Below are 20,143 nucleotides of genomic sequence, written 5' to 3' on the forward strand. Positions count from 1 at the left end.
GCGGCATCCGCCGCAGAGGCCATGGGTGTTTCAACAACTGCCCCAATGCCCATATCAGTTGAGCATCCTTCCTCCATGAGCAGAGGGGTGCTATAACCCTGTACGTAATACTTGGATATGCACTGCAGCACCAGGTCGCTGGTACGTTACTCTTCAAATACTCCGCCAATGGCATCTGCGTGGGCCGGCCACCAGAGGCTATCTACTGTGGGCCACATGACATACAGCACACCATCTTTGCGCCATCTATGAGAGTCCCCATCTTTATTTGCTCTCATACTTTGTTCATACTCATGGTCAGAAACTGCTTGTTTCAGTAACCAGATCTTTTATAAGTTAGTGCCTACATTCTGAACTGTTGTTCACTTGTATGTGGAAGAAGATTAAAGTTTGGTTCATTGTGGCCATGCTGTTGTTTGTCCCGTACAGTACAATACATGTAGTTGAATTAAATGAGGTGATACTGAAGAAATTAAATCAGGAAATGAGATTCTATAATGTTCAAAACAGAGAGAATACAAATTGCTGGTTGACAATACCAAGAAGAGTGCTCCAGCAATATAGACAATAAGAGACTTTTTAAAGTTACTGAAGTTTACACTGGTAGATTGGGTAACTGAAATGGGGTACTGAAATGGGAAGGAAACAATTTATGGTGTATCTTGACTAAAAGAAGGAATAGGTTGATAGAACAAATCCTGAGTTATCAAGGTACAATAAAAATGGCTCTGAGCACTATGGGACTTAACATCTGAGGTCATCAGTTCCCTAGAACTTAGAACTACTTAAACCTAACTAACCTAAGAACATCACACACATCCATGCCCAAGGCAGGATTCGAACCTGCAACTGTAGCAGTCTCGCGGGTCCAGACTGAAGCGCCTAGAACCGCACAGCCACACCGGCCAACCAAGGTACAATACGTTGGTATTGGAGGGAAGAGGGGTGGAAGGGAGTTAAGAGGTTAGAAGGAGACCAAAGCTTGTATACAGTAAGCAATTACAAATAGACATGGGTTACGCAGAGATGAAGAAGCCATAGTCACAGAATATGACAGAACAATTACCTTATTTTTGAGATTCGTAACTTCTGTTCTAAGTTGCAGTGTAGCATCACTGCAATTTAGACCCTTCTCCAGCTCTTGCAAATCACTGCGCAACTGTTCAATTTCATGGGAAGCTAATAAAAACCACTGCTGATACTGATTAACAATCAGTACCAACTTGTCAATTGCTGAATCCTGAGAACATCAATACAACACTACAATGAGACACAAAATTTTCCAATGTTGATGAACTTAACATTAATCTTCAGCTACTGTAACCTAAAACAGTATTAAAAATACAATTTTATAGGGTAAGGAAGAATGGATTATGCTAATACACTGATGTGAAAAACGTTATGACCACCTGCTTCATAGTGTGTTTGTACATCTTTGGAATGAAATACATAATTGATTCTGTGTGTCAGGGATCCGGCAGTTTATCCACAGGTTCATGGAGGTATGTGGCATTAGATGTCTATGCACAGGTCATGTATTTCGCTTAAGTAATGGGCCGCTGCTTTGCATATGCAGTGATGGCGCCTGGTAACAACCCAGATGGGTTCCAATTATTTACCTCAGGCAAATTTGGTCATCAAGACATCAACATGGGTTCACTATCTTGCTCCTCAAACCACTATATCATGGTTCTGGCTCTGAGACATGGACATTTATACTGCTGAAAGATGACATCACTGTCAGGGAACACATCAAGCACGAAGGAATGCAGGTGGTTCTCTGCTGTCAGCGTGTCTTCGATTACTACAACAGGTCCCATGCAAGTGCAGCAGAATGCCTCCCATAGCATAATATTGCTTCCAACAGCCTGCGTAAGTTGTGCATTGCGCATTTCACACTGCTGTTCGCCTCGATGACGGAGTTTGTGGAGATGACCATCAACCTAATGCTGGAAGAATGTGATTCACCCAAAGAGGCGACACATTTCCAATGATCGATGGTCCAATACGGATGGTCCCGTATCCATTGCATTCTTAACTGAAAATGTCATTGTGTCAACAAGTGAAAATGTAGGTGTGTTCTGCTGCAGAGCTACATGTTCAACAATGTATGATGACTGGCGTGCTCTGAAACACTTGTGCATGCACCAGCATTGTGCTCTTCAGCAGAGATGGCATCATCTGTCACCATCTACCCTACTTTACAGAGCAGACAAACCTCTGATCCCCATATTCTCTCAAGAGTTGTGGACATCGAACCATATGGCGCCTTGTGGTAGTTTCACTGTCCTTCCACCTCTTTCTGTAGAAGCTCGCGACAGTAGCACAAGAACATTCGACCAGCTTCACCCATTTTTGAGATACTAATTCACAGGCTCTGCGTAATAATACTCTGTCCTTCTCAAAGCCACTTATTTCAATGGATTTCCCCATTTGCGCCACGTATCTTCACTAGAGTGATCCCTGTCCATGTCTGCTCCACTTACACACATTTGTTGCCTCATCAAATGCCCTAAATTCCATCAGATGGCATTCATGTGTCACAGTGGGTAGTAATCGTAAGACTTTGGCTAATCAGTGTATTTGTTTGTGCAGCAGAAACAGATTTTCATGGAAAATTAATAATAAAAGTTACAACATACAAGGCTCCTTATGGTAATTTTGAATTATTTATGAAACAACTCTATGCACTAGTAAACTTCTTAATTTCCAAAGGTAAATAGGTAATGTTAAGTTCAAATTTTAATTTAATTTTTTTCCGAGTACACCTATTCTAGAGTTATATTTGAGTGTCTCACATGTCTCCTAATCTAGCTCCTCTCACACAATTTGTAACAAGTGTTATGGGAACCAGCAACAATGCTACTAAGAACATCATAATAGTAATACGTGAACATGAAAATTTGAAGTACCATTTTTTCATATTAATTACTTAAAAGTACTTTGCCATAAATGTGCACAAAGAAAGAGTCACATGTGTACGTAGCCATTACAAGTGATAATAGGAAGTACAAGCTTTCAAATTCATAACTCTGATGTATCTTCTCTATCATGCATTGAAATCTCCAGTATGTGATCATCAAAAATTGAAGTGCTATCTTAGTAATGAATTCTGTAAACAATGTTTTAAATTGGTATTGTTACTTTGCTGACTTTTCTGTAAGAGTAACTTTGTGGTCATTTGCTGCCATTACCAGAAAATATTAAGCAAGTTCCTAATTTTTAATTTTTTTCATTTTGAACAACTACAACTTATTCCCTTATTATACAGGAACAATATTTGTTTTAGGCTATTTCTATGAGGAGAGTGCTAACAGGTTGGAATGAAAAATGCCAAGCTAGGCAGACACAATTTTTGTGTAGAGAAAGTAATAGGAACATGGATATTCATGAAGATAATGCAACTGTCTTGTTTTAAGGGAAAAGTAGATCTGCCAGCATTAACATTAAATTTATTTTTCAATGCAAGAATTCAAGAGAAATCAAATAATTATTTCAATAACATTCACAGCTACAATGCAGCATTTGCTATGGTCAGTTCTGAGGCCAAAATTTCAGATACAGTGTTAGATGCAGTGCATCACTTTAAGATACTTGATATTTTTATCACATGCTGGCTCCAAAGATTTCCAACATATGGTCACTTGCCATCTCATTCAGTTACATCTTAATGGCATTGACACTGCTTTTCACTATAGACTGAATGAACAATAAAATCAGTCAAGCAATACTGATAACAATGTAATGCATTAAACTGTTACTGAATAAGAACATGCCCATTCTTTTGTGTGTTCTTTCACTGCAATGAAAGATTCCTGCACAAGAGTGGAAAATAAAAGTACATAAAGTTGTATGGTTATTACAGTTAATTAAAATTTAGACCTCTGGTGTTATGATGATGCTGTGCAAACTGATGTGGCTGCTATTTTAACAGCTGATGGTGAGCCACCACTCTAAAGAAATATGGCGTGTTTTTTACAAAACACTGGTACAGTTAAAAACATCTATGTTTTGGATTCCTCGCTGAATCCATTAACATATGCATTGTTACTTCCTAACAGACACACTGGGTGACATGCTACTTTGTTCCATAATACACCGAACACGTACATTGTGAGACAGCCTAAAAGTAAAGTTACTATGTTGCAATATACATACTATCACCTTTCAATTTAAGTTGATTTCAGCCTTTTAAATCATTCACAAAAGCTATTTTTGCAGTGGATTGTTGGTCTTTATGTATGTATGTATGTATTTATTGAAGGTACAAAACTCCATTTCCTAAGACAGAATCAGACAGTTCTAAGGTCAGAAATTTATGAATAAACTCAAATGATACAGTAAATATTCATCATTTAGTTTTTCTCCACAAAATATGAATCAAAATTACTTGGCTGCAACGTCCAGAGTTCAACATTTTGGGAAATGTCCGAGCCATCTGGATACTGTCTGAGGCATCTGGATCCTTCCCTCCACCACCAGCTTTTCTGAACTGTGCAAGTGGGAATTATCCTCACAACACATTCTTGGTCCCATAATTATCCTGGCCTCAACCAATGGTAACATACTGTCGTGCACCCTCCACCCAACAGGTTCCACCCCCTGTCTTATTATCTCCTCCCCATTTTCATCTCCCACCCTGCTTATTTGCAATCCTCTGCCAATGCATCCACCTGTCGTTCCCCACTCCTATTCTTTCTTGCCCCACAACCGCCTGATGCTGTGCCTCTTAGCAGTCTTATGACTGCACACTCCACCATACAATGTTCATTCCTCTTGCCACCAGTACACTACTCTCCCTCTCCCTTCCTCTTCCCAGCATCTCTCCAGACTGCTGATTGCATCCCAAATGATTGTTGCATTCTGGCCCGCATGCTGGAGTTGGCAGTCATGTGTGCCCATAAGGGATTGGTGTGTGTGTGTGTGTGTGTGTGTGTGTGTGTGTGTGTGTGTGTGTGTGTGTGTTACTGATAGAGGCTGTGGCTGGGCTGCTTGTGAAGGCAGCCATGTCATCTACTAGCTCAGCTGTAATCTCATTGCACAGCTTTTTATATTGTTATGACTACCAACTAGTTGTCCATCAGGATGAACAGCAACTGCAAAACTGTGGTCAAGAGCAAAGTAAACCTCTTTGTGGCCCAAGATGTGGCTGAAGGATTTCAAGGAATTCAGCTACTGAGACAGTGACAGTGCAATAATGAAAACCACCTCAGACTAACTGTTACTGAGGAACGTAGCATGTACTGACAAACTTACGGAAACAAACAAAATCATGCCATTCATGAAAGTTACACGAACACTTAAATAGTGCAAGCGTCATGTGACTGATAGTGATATTGTATTGACTTGCATACTAAGCATAAAAAGACAATAACAGTTACAAACTAAAGAACTATCTCATACACTATAATGAAAGTTGCATCTGTTAAGTGCAAGAAACATCACAAGGTAAATGTAAACCCCGTTTTCACATGAATATAAAGCAAACTCTGTTTACAGAACTGATAACTGCCATGTAATATATGAGGAGAAATTTTGTAAGTGGAAATTACAGAGTGTATACTCAGACAAGAAAAAATTCCAGTATTTTTCACTGTTAAAAGTACACTTTTCCAGGTAAAAATACAGTTTTTCTGTGTCAAGAGACAATATATTTTCTCTTGAAGTTGTAAAACTTATCAATCCTTTGAATGGTAAAGGTTTTATACACTAGCATAGAACATTCTAACACTTTAGGAAACAAAACACAGCAAAAAATTGTGTTTTAGAAAGATCTTTGATACACAGCAACATGTACACTGCATATTTTCTTATTAAGAAAGTACAAATATGAATTCCACCAAATACAGCACATCAGTTTCTGAAGCACTGAGGTCAAGATTACAAAGTGCTTTTCTCAACCACATCACAGCTCACATCACACGCCAGTCAGTGACAGTAGATATTCAGAGCATAAACATATAACGTAGCTACGAGGAAAGCTGAGCATTCGTATATAATATTGGTCCCTTTTTTTTGTGCATGTGTCCCGGTAAAATTTTAAAAGACGACATACATGCCTCTCTTCTGGGCCCAATATTTTCCTAATTGGCTGGTCCACAAAATGTTAAGTTTTGAATCAGAGTTGAATGCTCTGTGATTTAAGAAAGTCATCCCACATCCTAACACATACCATAAATCATCTTGCATAAAAGGAAATTTACTTTGAAAGTAACACTCCTCAAATCACCATCCACAATATTTTCTCACAGCCTGTTAGAAATAGGGTTGTTTGAGCAGTTGCCTCAGAGTGCAAGAAGGAAGTCATTATTGGGCATGCAAAGCAAAGATGATGTAGGAAGCCCATGCTTGGTGTTTGTTCTGCTCATGCACCCTTCGTAGCATTACTGTTTAGAATTTCATGTGTAGTTGCGCATCACGTAACACTGTGCACCATATTGTTTGGAAGGAACATACAGAATTATTATACTTAGGGCAACCGTTTTGTTATATCCTGTCCCAATAACGAATACAAAATTAGAATACAGTCCTTGGCACAACATTCGCATTTCAAAACTAGGCTCTACAAATCAAAGTTCCTAATATTTTGTGATGTGGCGACTTCAACAAAGTTTTTTTTTTTTTTTGCCATGCACTACTGTTAAGTAGCATTTCCAATCATGTTCACACCCACACAGCTCACCACAAAAAGCTAGTAAGAAGGAATACAAATTTCTTGCAAAAAAAAAAAAAAATGTTGTTCATATACATGTGAAGTAAGGACAACAAGCTTTTCACAATTTTTTTGAACTGTATAAAAATTAACAAGTTACTTGTGAAACCAAGAAACTACATAATTGTAAGTTTATATTCTACTCCAAGAGTAAATACGAAGCCTTCTGAGGAGTTACAATGATAAAACATTGTGTGCTGCCAGTCCATAATTACCTGAAGAGTGGTGTTATGTAAATTTAAGATATAAACAACACAAATTAAGAAATAACATAAAGCCTAGAGGAGGTAGTAGACAAGTGTTGAAACATGTCTCATGATCCACAAACATTGTGCTTCATGGAAGGCAGATATGTAAAATTCTGCTAAAGCTTTTAAGTGAGGTTTTCAGAAAGCCAATTTTCTTGGAGGACCATTACTGTATTATCTCATGTTCAGTTCTTTATTATGGCATAATGCCATATGTGCCAGAAGATGAAAACGTGTACTTGAAATACTGCGAACAGTTGAAACCAGTTGACAGTACGGAATGAAACACTTCATTTCAAACAAATTGACTACCTTTGGGGATAAAATTAATAAAAGCTTAATTCATTTAGCAAACCAATGCAATTACTGCCAATAACATGAAAATGAAATAAAATCAGGAAACAAACTAATAACATATTTTAGTCTTTCGTAAATTTGTGAATATGCTTTAATTCATTTGATAGCTAGCTGCCACAGAAATCTGCCTTGTTTTCATTTGATGTGAGAGCTGTAAATGAAGAAAGAACAGCAAAATCACAAAACATAAAAACAGGTCACGTGAAGACTACTCCCCACTACAACTCTGACTGCTTTGCACATACGTGAATCTGGCAGCCTGAGCTGGGTACCATCTGGCTGCTTGCAGCTACTGCTTATAAATCCAACAGTCACATTTCAAGTAGCAAGACGTGGGAGAAAGCGCTACTCATAAGCAACTTAAGCTCTGTGCATGTGCATGAGCCCACTGGCAACTGCTCAAACAAATCTAAATTGAAACAGTTGTGATTCCACTCTCGTCAAAAACACTTTGTTGTTACGAAATATTGCACAGTCTTCATCCTAAACCCTTTCACACATTTTGCTGTCAGCAGACAATTGAGTATGGTATTTTTCTCTTCTTTATGTTTCATCGCTGCAGTATTATTCTGCAGTAGCAGGCTAAAGTAACTTCTTACCAGTAAAACAACAAAGTTGTCAAAACTAAAAGAATGAAAAATACGTAAAATTCTAAAAAAATTCTAGGTTTTTCCCTGTTGTCTCCCAGATAAAAAATTAAAGGGTTTTCCTGGATTTCCTGGTTTTAACAGGGTATTTACTCCCTGCTACAATGTGTTCATTTCCAGAATTAAAATACAAAAGTAAATTTTAGCTGAAAGAAAGAGGTTATGTGTTTCACTAGAAGCCTGACCTGAACATTGATGCCAAATTGATCTTCAGCCTTCTGTCTTAGATGCTGCAATGAATCCACATGTGCTGCAAGTTGTACAAGTCTTGCTACAAAGGCTTTGAGCTCTCCATCTCTCTTCTCAACATGGGCTTGTGAGTCCTTTAGGTTTTGTGTCAGTTGTTGTTTCTCTGTCTCTGCCTAGAAACAGGACATATCTTACGATTAGTGAACAAGTATAGTAAGAACAAAACCACTTACATTCAAAGCAAAATGGATAACCCCCCCCCCCCCTCCCCTCCTCTCTCTCTCTCTCTCTCTCTCTCTCTCTCTACCACACACACACACACACACACACACACACACACACACACACACACACAGATCTTGAAATCTATTGATCCCATCCAGAAATAGAACCTGCAGCAATCTTGGTGCACTGTAACACAACACTAAAAATCTGTAAACTGTGTTAACAATAAACTACCAATATACGGCTTAATCCTATTCCTGTACATGCCCACTAAATGTAATTAAACAGACCATAAAGAAACCTGTTCCTTTGAGGAATGCTGATACCTCACAAGCCGTACCAAATTAATGCTATTTATCTCCTATTACTAGCTTAAATTTACTTAATTAGACTGGTGTTTTTTAAAGAAAACTTTTACTGACCTACAACCATAAATAGTGAGTCCTGTTTACAGTTTGTCACTACTTGTCATGCCAATTTTTCTTCAGCAAACATTGCTGCTTGCCATGTAGCTAGCCGAACTTTTCAATCCTCAAGTTCAGATACTCAGATACTTTGTAGAAAGAGTAGTTAAGGGGGTAAGTTTTTAATTTTCTTTTGAACTGTTTGAGATTACCAATTCTTGCATTATACTAAACAGAAGCCTTGTCAGTACTTTTCCATCAGAGTCCAACTCCACCCTTAATTCTGGACAAGAAGGAAAAGTCTATACTAAAATTGTTTTTGAGTCTTGTTGGGACTGTATACACCACAGTTCAGCTGAAACTGACATTTATTGTGAGGAATAAAATCCATTACAAAGCAGATGTACTGGGATGTGAATGTAAGAATTCCAAGATCCTCGAAAAGATGTATAGCTATCTACTTTAAACAATATTCCTACTGCTTACTTATACTCAATGAACACTTTATTTGCTTTAGATGAACAGCTGCACAAGAGAACAAGGAGTTTAGGGCAGCAGAATGAGAGTGCTTCTATTGACATAGTTTACATATGTATTGACTTAATTTTAACTTGTTATCCAACTGGACCCCAAAACTATTTCCAGGTTTTGTGTCCAGGAATGTCTAATTGTGATGTTAGCATGCCATTTCTGTTGTAGCTATTGGGCGGTGTTGGTGATAATTTTGTGAGACTGAGACTCAACGACCTGATGCAAGTCTTTTGATTTGTCGACACTTTGGAGACCTGCTTATCCCTAACCTAGTCCAGTTATCAACTTCAGTTTAATGTAGGTAGAACAAAATGTCATTCTTGGTGAATCTTCACATCACTGACAGATGAAAGTTAGGCTAAAGGCAAGCTGAAAAATTTCCGTGGTTCAACCAGAATTTGATTCAGTGATCTCTCAGTTTCCAGGCATGCACTTTTTCATTGGACCACCAGGCCTGATGGTCCTTGGATGACCACATACCATATTAAAGGACATGGGCAAAGAAGGGAGAGGCAGACCATATCTCTGTGAAGAATCAGTAACTGAGAGAAAAATGGAGGCCTGCAGCTCAAAGAATGGCATATTCCAACTGAGACAACAGTGAAAAAAGTGAAAAACAGTCACAGATCAGTAATCAACATTCTGCTTGACATTTTGAACATTGCAAAAGGCACTGCAAGCTGAGTTTCATGACTGCTCATACTCATTCAAAAAGAAGGCTGAACTAAGGCAGCAGTGGAAATGTTGCAGCTGTGTCAAAACAAACCAAATGACTTCTTTAGTTGCATTAACAGCAAACACAATGGCTGGATACATCACTATGACCCAAGAGAAAGAGATAACATTAGCATGTGGATTCACCAATAACAAAAAAATGTGAAAATTTGACCACAGTTAAGCAAAGTGATGCTGAGGTCATAGTGTGGTTACAACACAAAAAGGGGAGATTGTCAAGTCCTGGGTCATTCTGCATAGGATACTCGCACATGCTCAAGGTTCCCATTCATCCGAATTGATATGGGTCAGTGTTGATTTTTAGCCAAATGTCCTTTTTGGAGACAGTGAAATGGCCCAAATTTTTGTCTTGTAGTGTCACTTTGTTCTTCTTTCAAAACTAATTACCTATCCTGACAATGCCTTGTTCCCCTAAGTTTTACATTGATGGCCTTAAGCTTCATTCGCATGAAAAAAAAAAAAAAAAAATGGTATTGGTTAACAAATTCGATATAAAGCAGCATTTCTTTCAGAAAAAAATGCAAGTGCAAACTCAATGGGTAAGGTGCTGCAAATTAATGGATGTGGTAAGAATGCTGCAGTGCAAAATACAGCATTGGGCATGGAGGTGGCACCAACATAGTGACTCACATGAAGCCCAACAAACATACAGCTGTGTCTTAGGTTAACTCTTCTAGGTCAAAAATTGGTAATTACTAGGGACCAAAAAATGTAGCATCTATTTTTGGTAAAATTTACATATATTTTTGTCTAAATTCACATGTACCTTTTTGTCTGTCAATGATTAGATGCACAATTTTAAAGGGTTGTCACACTATGTGAGCGAAGACAAAGAACGCCTTAGTCCTTTGAACTGACTGTAAAAAACAGTGCTGATTTGGAGCTTTTTGACTGAAATGTTTGCCTTCAGAAAAACTTCAACACCTTTTTTTCCGAAATGGTCTTTGTTTTCTTTGTTTGGCTGTTTTTAAGTATTCAACAAATATAATATTGTTCTGTTCAAAATCAGCAGCATTTTCCCACTGGTGAACTGAACCCATCTGTGATTTAAGTTGTTTCTCAGCATTATTTGTCTTTTCCTGCCCATCTGATGATTAAAAAATTTGCAGAATATTAATTTCCATCTTCTGTGGGCATTCACTGCTCTGTGACAATTCTATAGACAGAATTGACAAGACATGAAGCACATAAGTAGAGCTGGAAGCAACTCTAATTTGAACTTTGGGGGAAGAATTTTGGGGCAGTCGAGAAACATGACATATATTGTTCCCCAATCACTACAGAGCATTGTGTGGACCTTATATAGTGGCTGCTGGTAGCGAGCATTAACAAACAGAATTTTGACCACCACTGGGGACACAAAAGGTACAAGGAAAGAAGACCCCACCTCCTCCTCACAGGGCCTTAGCCTACACCCTTGTTCTGCAAAACCATAACTGACACAATGTCACAAGGATCACCGATATCTCCTGGTGCTGCAAGGGTCATAACTGAAATCAGTGATGAGCCAGGAATAGTCACTTCACTCATTTCAGAGTCAGAAATGAAAACAATGAGCAATGCACAAAACAAAGCATTGAGGTTGGCAGAATATTGTTAACAATGTAGGTCAGGTGGTAGTCAATGCAGAAACTGTTCCAAAAAACTGCCACCTAACTTATCATGTTAAAAGTGTCAGCATCATACCAAAAATTGAACTTGAACTACGAAACAAAACATACTTGTCTTTGTGACAAAATGTTAGGTGCTAGGTCCCACAGCTGAGTACTACGCAGCAATACACAACTTGTATCTTACTATTAACAGATCATTCAGTCACCCATTATGGGCATGGCACCAGAGAATTGAGCTCATCAATACATCATGGCATTTTTGCACTTTTTATTTTTCTAATAGGTTCTTATGTACAATTGCTTCCCAAACTGGACTTCACCAGATGATGTAAAATGCTAGCAACTGAAAATTGGTAACATTTTTGATGTTAATAAGCAAAAAATAAAGCTATTTCAAAATATCTCAGATAAAATAGTTCCTCTGAATAAAATCCCCTATGGAATATAATCTACTTATTAATTTTGCATTTTTGCATTGTGAGACAGAATTCACATCTATTTTGCATTTATCACAAAATGCAAATTTTTCTGCTCCCTAGAAATTACCTACCAGTGATGCTAGTTTCAGACAGGGAAAGTGACTTTCGGTGCAAGAAGCCACATTTGCATACCAAACAGTAACACACAATCAGAGTTTCAAGTCCATGAACCTCATGATTGACAATAATTACATCACTGTTCAACAAAAAGCTCTCACGCTTGTAGACAAAAACCAAATCAACTATCAAGAATACGACTGCTTTTTATTATGGAACAAATAATGAAGGAACAGAAAGATGCAAGTTTATTTAAGTGATGATAGATTCTTCCACCCGCATGGACTTCAAGCTGTTTCCTCTGGAGGATAGGTTCTACCATACAGATAGAGGCATCAGAGAGTAAGTATTAGAGCTGATAAAGTTTGATGATTAAAGTGCACAGCACCTGACTTGATATTTCTTGGAAAAGATCAATCTTGAGAAAAAGGTAGTAGCATTTATGGAAGACAACACAAATATCAATTATGGAGGAATGAAAAAGAAATGTAAAAAACATGTTCATTTTAAATGGCACGAAAAGAAAAAACATAAGAAAATATGAATATGATGTTTTGCTCATATTGTGTATAATGCCGTCCAAAGTGGATATATTCATGAATGGTGTGAACCATTTCTTGAACCTTGTCAGCCAATAGAATGAATTGCCCTAAATAAACCCATCAGTTGTTACAGAATTGTATAGTTTTATAAAATATGATATCCTGTACATCACAATGAATGAGGGAAAACTATTTGATGGGAACTGTTGTGTAAGTACCTGGTGGTTATAATTACATTTTCTCTATTTAACACATAATAAATGGTACAAAGCCCATGCCTACCACAGTAGTAAAAAGTTTATATGCCAACTAGCTCTGCAGATGATGAAGAGATTGATGATATGTATGATGAGATAAAAGAAATTATTCAGATAGTGAAGGGAGACGAAAAATTAATAGTCATGGGTAACTGGGACTCAATAGTAGGAAAAGGAAGAGAAGGAAACATGGTAGGTGAATATGGAATGGGAGTAAGGAATGAAAGAGGAAGCCGCCTGGTAAAATTCTGCACAGAGCATAACTTAATCACAGTTCACACTTGGTTCTAGAATCATGAAAGAAGGTTGTATACATGAAAGAAGCCTAGAGATACTGGAAGGTGTCAGATAGATTATTTAATGGTAAGACAGAGATTCAGGAACCAGGTTTTAAATTATAAGAGTTTTCCAGGGGCAGATGTGGACTCTGACCACAATCTGTTGGTTATGAACTGTAGATTAAAATTGAAGAAACTGCAAAAAGGTGGGAATTTGAGGAGATGGGATCTGAATAAACTGGAAGAACCAGAGGTTGTAGAGAGTTTGAGAGAGAGCACTAGGGGACGACTGATAAGAATGGGGGAAAGAAATACAGTAGAAGAAGAATGGGTAGCTTTGAGGCATGAAATAGTAAAGGCAGCAGAGGTTCAAGTAGTTAAAAACATGAGGGCTGGTAGAAATCCTTGGGTAACAGAAGAGATACTGAATTAAATTGATGAAAGGAGAAAATATAAAAATGCAGCAAATGAAGCAGGCAAAAAGGAATACAAATGTCCCAAAAATGAGATTGACAGGAAGTGCAAAATAGTTAAGCAGGGATGGCTAGAGGACAAATGTAAGGATGTAGAGGCGCATATCACTAGGGTTAAGATAGATATTTCCTACAGGAAAATTAGAGAGACCTTTGGAGGAAAGAGAACCACTTGCAGGAATATCAAGAGCTCAGATGGAAACCCAGTTCTAACAAGGGAACCTCCCCATTGCACCCCCATCAGATCTAGTTAAAAGTTGGCACAGTGGATTGGCCTTGAAAAACTGAACACAGATCCATCAAGAAAACAGGAAGAAGTTGTGTGGAACTATGAAAAAATAAGCAAAATATACAAACTCAGTAGTCCATGTGCAAGATAGGCAATATCAAGGAAAGTCTGGTCTCAGGAGCACTGTGGTCCCGTGGTTAGCATGAGCAGCTGCGGAATGAGAGGTCTTTGGTTCAAGTCTTCCTTCGAGTCTAAAGTTTACTTTCTTTATTTTCGCAAAGTTATGATATATCCGTTCGTTCATTGATGTCTCTGTTCACTGCACCGCAAAACCGTGCGATTAGTTGATGAAAGGACGTGCCTCTCTAATGGGAACCGAAAACATTTGATCGCAAGGTCATAGGTCAACCGATTCCTCCACAGGAAAACACGTCTGATATATTCTATACAACACTGGTGACAGCATGTGCGTCACATGACAGGAATATGTTGTCGACCCACCTAACTAGTACACTTGGCGAATGGGTAAAAAGATTCTTCTACCTTGTCCAACTTAGGTTTTCTAGTGGATGTGATAACAACTCACAAAAAAGTGATGAAAACATAAGAGTTTGTCACATAAACTGAAAATAAAAAATTAAATTTTTCACTCAAAGGAAGATTTGAACCAAGGACCTCTCGTGCCGCAACTGGTCGGAACTGGTCACGCTAACCACGGGACCACAGCGCCCCTGAGTTCACGGTATCATTGATGTTGCCTATCTTGTGCATGGACTACTCAGTGTGTATATTTTGCTTATTTCTTCATAGTTCCACACAACTTCTTCCTGTTTTCTCGATGGATCTGTGTTCAGTTTTTCAAGGCCTATCCACTGTGCCAACTTCTAAGCAAATCTGAGAGGGGTGTGATGGGGAGGTTCCCTTTTAAGCAAAGAAGGGAAAGAGGAAAGGTGGAAGGAGTGTATAGAGGGTCTGTACAAGGGCGATGTTCTTGAGAACAAATTATGGAAATGGAAGAGGATGTAGGTGAAGATGAAACAAGAGATATGGTACTGTGTGAAGCGTTTGACAGAGCACTGAAAGGCCTAAGTCGAAACAAGGCCCCGCGAGTAGACATCATTCCATTAAAACTACTGACAGCCTTGGGAGAGCCAGGCCTAACAAAAATCTACCATCTGGTGAGCAAGATGTATGAGACAGGCACAATACCCTTGGACTTCAAGAAGAATATAACAACTCCAACCCCAAAGAAAACAGGTGTTGGCAGATGTGAAAATTACCGAACTATCAGTTTGATAATCACAGCTGCAAAATACTAACACAAATTATTTACAGATGAATGGAAAAACTGGTAGAAGCCGACCTTGGGGGAAGATCAGTTTGGATTCTGTAGAAATGTTGGAACACATGAGGCAATACTGACCCTACGACATATCTTAGAAAATAGATTAAGGAAAAGCTAACCTATATTTCTAGCATTTGTAGACTTAGAGAAAGCTTTTGACAACGATGACTGGAATACTCTTTTTCATATTCTGAAGGTGGCAGGGGTCAAATACAGGGAGCAAAAGAGTATTTACAATTTGTACAGAAACCAGATGGCAGTTATAAGAGTCAAGGGGCATGAAAGGGAACAGTGATTGGGAAGGGAGTGAGACAGGGTTGTAGCCTCTCCCCAATGACATTCAATATGTATACTGAGCAAACAGTAAAGGAAACAAACGAAAAATTCGGAGTAATAATTAAAATCCATGGAGAAGAAATAAAAACTTTGAGGTTCACCGATGAGATTGTAATTCTGTCAGAGACAGCAAAGGACTTGGAAGAGCAGCTGAACCGAATGGACAGTGTCTTGAAAGGAGGATATAAGATGAACATCAACAAAAGAAAAACGAGGATAATGAAATGTAGTCAAATTAGATGGGTGATGCTGCGGGAATTAGATTAGGAAATGAGACACTTTAAGTAGTAAGCAAGTTTTGCTATTTGGGGAGCAAAGTAACTAATGATGGTCGAAGTAGAGAGGATATAAAATGTAGACTGGCAATGGCAAGGAAAGCTTTTCTGAAGAAGAGAAATTTGTTAACATCGAGTATAGATTTAAGTGTTAGGAAGTCGTTTCTGAAAGTATTTGTATGGAGTGTAGCCATTTATGGAAGTGAAATATGGACGATAAATAGTTTAGACAAGAAGAGAATAGAAGCTTTCGAAATGTGGTGCTACAGAAGAATGCTGAAGATTAGGTGGGTAGATCACATAACTAAGGAGGAGGTATTGAATAGAATTGGGGAGAAGAGAAATTTGTGGCACAACTTGACTAGAAGAATGAGTCAGTTGGTGGGGCATATTCTGAGGCATCAAGGGATCACCAATTTGGTATTGGAGGGTAAAAATCATAGAGGGAGACCAAGAGATGATGAATACATTAAATAGATCAGAAGGATGAAGATGAAGAAGCTTGCACAGGATAGAATAGCATGGAGAGCTGAATCAAACCAGTCTTTGGACTGAAGACAACAACAACAACAACAACAACAACAACAACAACAAGGAAATTAATTACCACACGGGGACCAAACTTTGTAGCATAATGTCAAGGATGGGGAAAATAAATAATGCAGAATCAATTCAAATGAAACATTGTTAATGTGCTGCTACGGTACATCATACCATTACAGACCAGTACCATTACTGATACAAAATGGGCTCAATATGGCACCCATCAGTGTCTAGAAGAGTCTGAAAGCACAGGAATGCATTCTGCGTAGCTGACTGAAGCATGTCCATAGGTATGCACGCTACCTCTCTTGATATGTTGCTCTTCAGATCAGCATGTGTGTGAATGTTCCACTAGCAAACCCTGTCCTTCAGGTAGTCCCATAACCAGAAATCACAGCAAGTGAGATCAGGTGATCGAGTCCACCAAGCATTTGGAAATGATCAGCTGATAAAGGAATTGTTTCGAAATTTCTTTCAGAGAAGCAGGTGAACTTCGTGAGTAATGTGCGGTAGGGCCGCATCTTGCACGAAAACTGTCAAGTTCAATGCGTCTCTCTCCTGTAGGGTGGGTATGACATGCTGGCGAAGCATATTGCAGTAATGCTGGCCAGTCACACTGCCCGTCTTTGGTCATTGAGTTCCAACCCGTTCAAAAAAGAATGGGCCAATGATCAATGTAGCCATGAAGCCACACCTTATGGTGACACATTCACCATACAGAGGAACTTCATGCACACTGACTGAAGTTGAAGATGCCCACACTCGGCAATTCTGTGTGTTCACCTCATCTGTCCAGAGGAAAATGAGCTTTGTTTGTCCATAGAATGGTCCAGGGCTAGCCCTTGTCAACTTCAATCCTTGTGAGAAAGTGGAGAGCGAAGTCAACATGTCATTGTGTGTACTGTGGTGCAAACTGCTGTACAATATGGATCTTATACAGATACCATTTGAGAATGGCTCAGAACATGCATAGTGGACCGAGGGATGTTGACCTGTTATGACACAGCACGCGCACTGTCTAACGATCGGGTATTGCACACAGTGTTGTCTGCCATAGCAATAGCGTTTCATGAACCACTTGTGGTGCAACTGATCATCAGCCTCTTCCCGAAGTGACGCCCAGCTAATTTGAATTACTTCATCATGATCCGCACGGCAGGTGGAGAAAAAGGACACTTCTGTAATCCTTTCAGCCTGCGATATTCTTGAAGTGCAGCTGCAGCATTACTGTTGTTTTGGTAATACCAATAATGCCCTGCTCCTTTTGTCCAACAAGTGCACTGCAACTGCTCAGGTGTGTGAGACTATGAATCACGATGAATGATCACAGCACCTGGTGGCCAAAGTTGGAACTGGCCAGTGGTGCTGTGATGCATGGAAATCATGCACCCCATACTATGGACATTAAAGCTACCAAGTTTGGTACTTGTCCTGTAATTAGTTTCTGCGGTATAACACATTAAATAGGGAAAGCTTAATAATAACCACACAGTATATACTGAGAAGGTAAAGTGCTGGACTGGAATATGAAATGTTAACATCAATGAAAAATTGCAGGCAATTTTCACAATGAGCAGGTGTGCTAAAAACATATTAGAAGTTTGGTTGAATTTTCACTGGCTGCTACAGGTTCTAATACGTCTTTTGAAAAAGTGTTTTCAGTAATTAAAGTGTTTTGGACAGATGAATAAGCAGATTCAAGTTAGAAACAGCAATAGCTTTGACAATGATAAAAACCACATTTGTTTGCCTACCTTATATGGGCTTCTACAATCTGATCCTTAATGAAAGTATACTTCTAGAGGAAATACATACCACTAACAAGCCCTACTAAGGACCAGTGAGAGTCTACCATCATTTTCAATACAGAATGTGAGACATCTGAATTTACATTTACCATCAAATTTTATATGCAATAGTGCTATTAAACAGTATGACAGACTGCATGAAACTAAATTATTATTAAGCCTATACTGACAGTAATTCTACCGCTTCCAGTATTTTGGTCCTTTGCACTGGACTTTTGTGCATTATTTTCAAAATGTCCTGTATCTGATCAAAAATAATACTAGAATTTGGTTTAGGAGTAAGAAATGAGAGAGGTGAATGACTGATTTGTTTCTGTAAAGAAAATTCATTAGCAGTGGGTAACATCATTTGAACACCACAAAAGGAGATCTTACACATGGATATCAAATTTGAATTGGGAAAGATATAAGCTGGACTACATCCTGATGCAAAAAAAGTTTAAGAACTGTTTGAAGACTGCCAAAGCTTATCCAGGAGCAATACAAACTCAGACCACAACCTAGTAGTGGGAGAAATACAAGTGAAGTTGAAGAAAGTCTGGAGAGGTAAAGCAAAAGAAAGACTAAACACAGAAAGACTCAAAGAGGTAGGAAAGGCATGAGATTTGGAAAACAGATTTATGGGAAAAAAGGGAAAGAGGTAGTGTTGTTGAAATTGTTACTGAGAAATGGAAAAAAAATGGGGACAACTTATGGACTCTGCCAAAGAAGTACTAGGAATTAGAGTATCCCAAAGTACCATGGAAAGAATGGATAACAGGAAACATGTTGAAAAGATGGAAGAGCGAAGAAAGTGGAAAAAATGTGGAAAAATGTAGAAACTGAAGAAGGCAAAAAGAGGTACAGGAAACTGAATAATGAATTAAGAAGAGAAATTGAAGAAGCAAGGAAAAATGGATGAAACAGAAATGTGATGAAATAGAGAAAATGTAGGAAGAGGGGAAATATGAAATGATGTATAGACTGGCTTAGTGAGATAGTTTTTGAATGTAAAAGAAAGAGGAGTAACATAGAAATAGAAAGAGCAAATGGTACTTCAGCAGAAGAACCACAGGAGGTTTTGAACAGATGGCAAGAATATATTGAATGAAATACAAATCGAATTTAAAGTTGAAGAGGAGCAATATGTGCTGGAAGATGGAAAGGGATTCACCACCTTAGAAGCAGAAGTAGAAGTAGAAAAGGCACTGGAGGAGATGAAGAATAGGAAGGCATGAGGAATTGATGATTTGCCAGCAGAACTGTTGAAGAGTCTGGGAAACAAGGCAAGAAAAGAAATAGTCTACCTCAGTAATGAGATATATGGCAAAGGGGAATGACCTGAGGGCTTTCTTGCAACAGTTATGATGCCAATAGAAAAAAAGAGAAACACTAAGAAATGTGAAGAGCTTAGGACCATCAGTCTACTTTCTCATGCAGCTAAAGTGTTGCTGAGAGTGCTAAATAGAAGGCTATATGGCAAACTGGATAGAGGGATTGAGAGGAGCAGTTCAGACTTAGAAGAGAAAAAGGAACAAGAGATGCTATTGGCCTGTTAAGAACTATAAGGGAACTATAGGGGAAAGATATATGGAAAAAGGTAGAGAAATCTTTGCTGTTTTTATAAATTTAGAAAAGGCTTCAGACAGAGTTCAGTGGAACAAGCTGATGGATATTTTGAAGAGGAAAGGAGCAGATTGAAAAGAGAAATGCCTGATAAAGGTAATTAAGGATAAGGATTAGAAATGAAATGTCAGAAGGAAGCAGCATTGGGTGAGGTGTTAGACAAGGTTGTTGCCTTTCCCCACTGTTGTTTAACACATACCTTGAAGAGACTTTTGCGAAAGGCTTAGATGGGAAAAGAGGAATATGTATTGGTAG

General features: G+C 38.5%; 1 protein-coding gene across 1 annotated transcript in view; it reads right to left on the reverse strand.

Moving 5' to 3' along the window:
- The window catches only part of LOC126273122 (protein bicaudal D), a 93,353-nt gene that overhangs the window by 56,144 nt on the left and 17,066 nt on the right, over positions 1–20,143 (reverse strand). The window contains exons 7-8 of the mRNA XM_049976577.1: positions 8,150–8,326; positions 1,067–1,240 (exon numbers count right to left, since the gene is read on the reverse strand). Coding sequence (XP_049832534.1) covers positions 1,067–1,240; positions 8,150–8,326 — 351 coding nt within the window. The remainder of the gene's footprint in view (positions 1–1,066; positions 1,241–8,149; positions 8,327–20,143) is intronic.

This window comes from Schistocerca gregaria, chromosome 5, assembly GCF_023897955.1.
Source record: "Schistocerca gregaria isolate iqSchGreg1 chromosome 5, iqSchGreg1.2, whole genome shotgun sequence".
NCBI classification, from domain to species: Eukaryota; Metazoa; Arthropoda; class Insecta; order Orthoptera; family Acrididae; genus Schistocerca; species Schistocerca gregaria.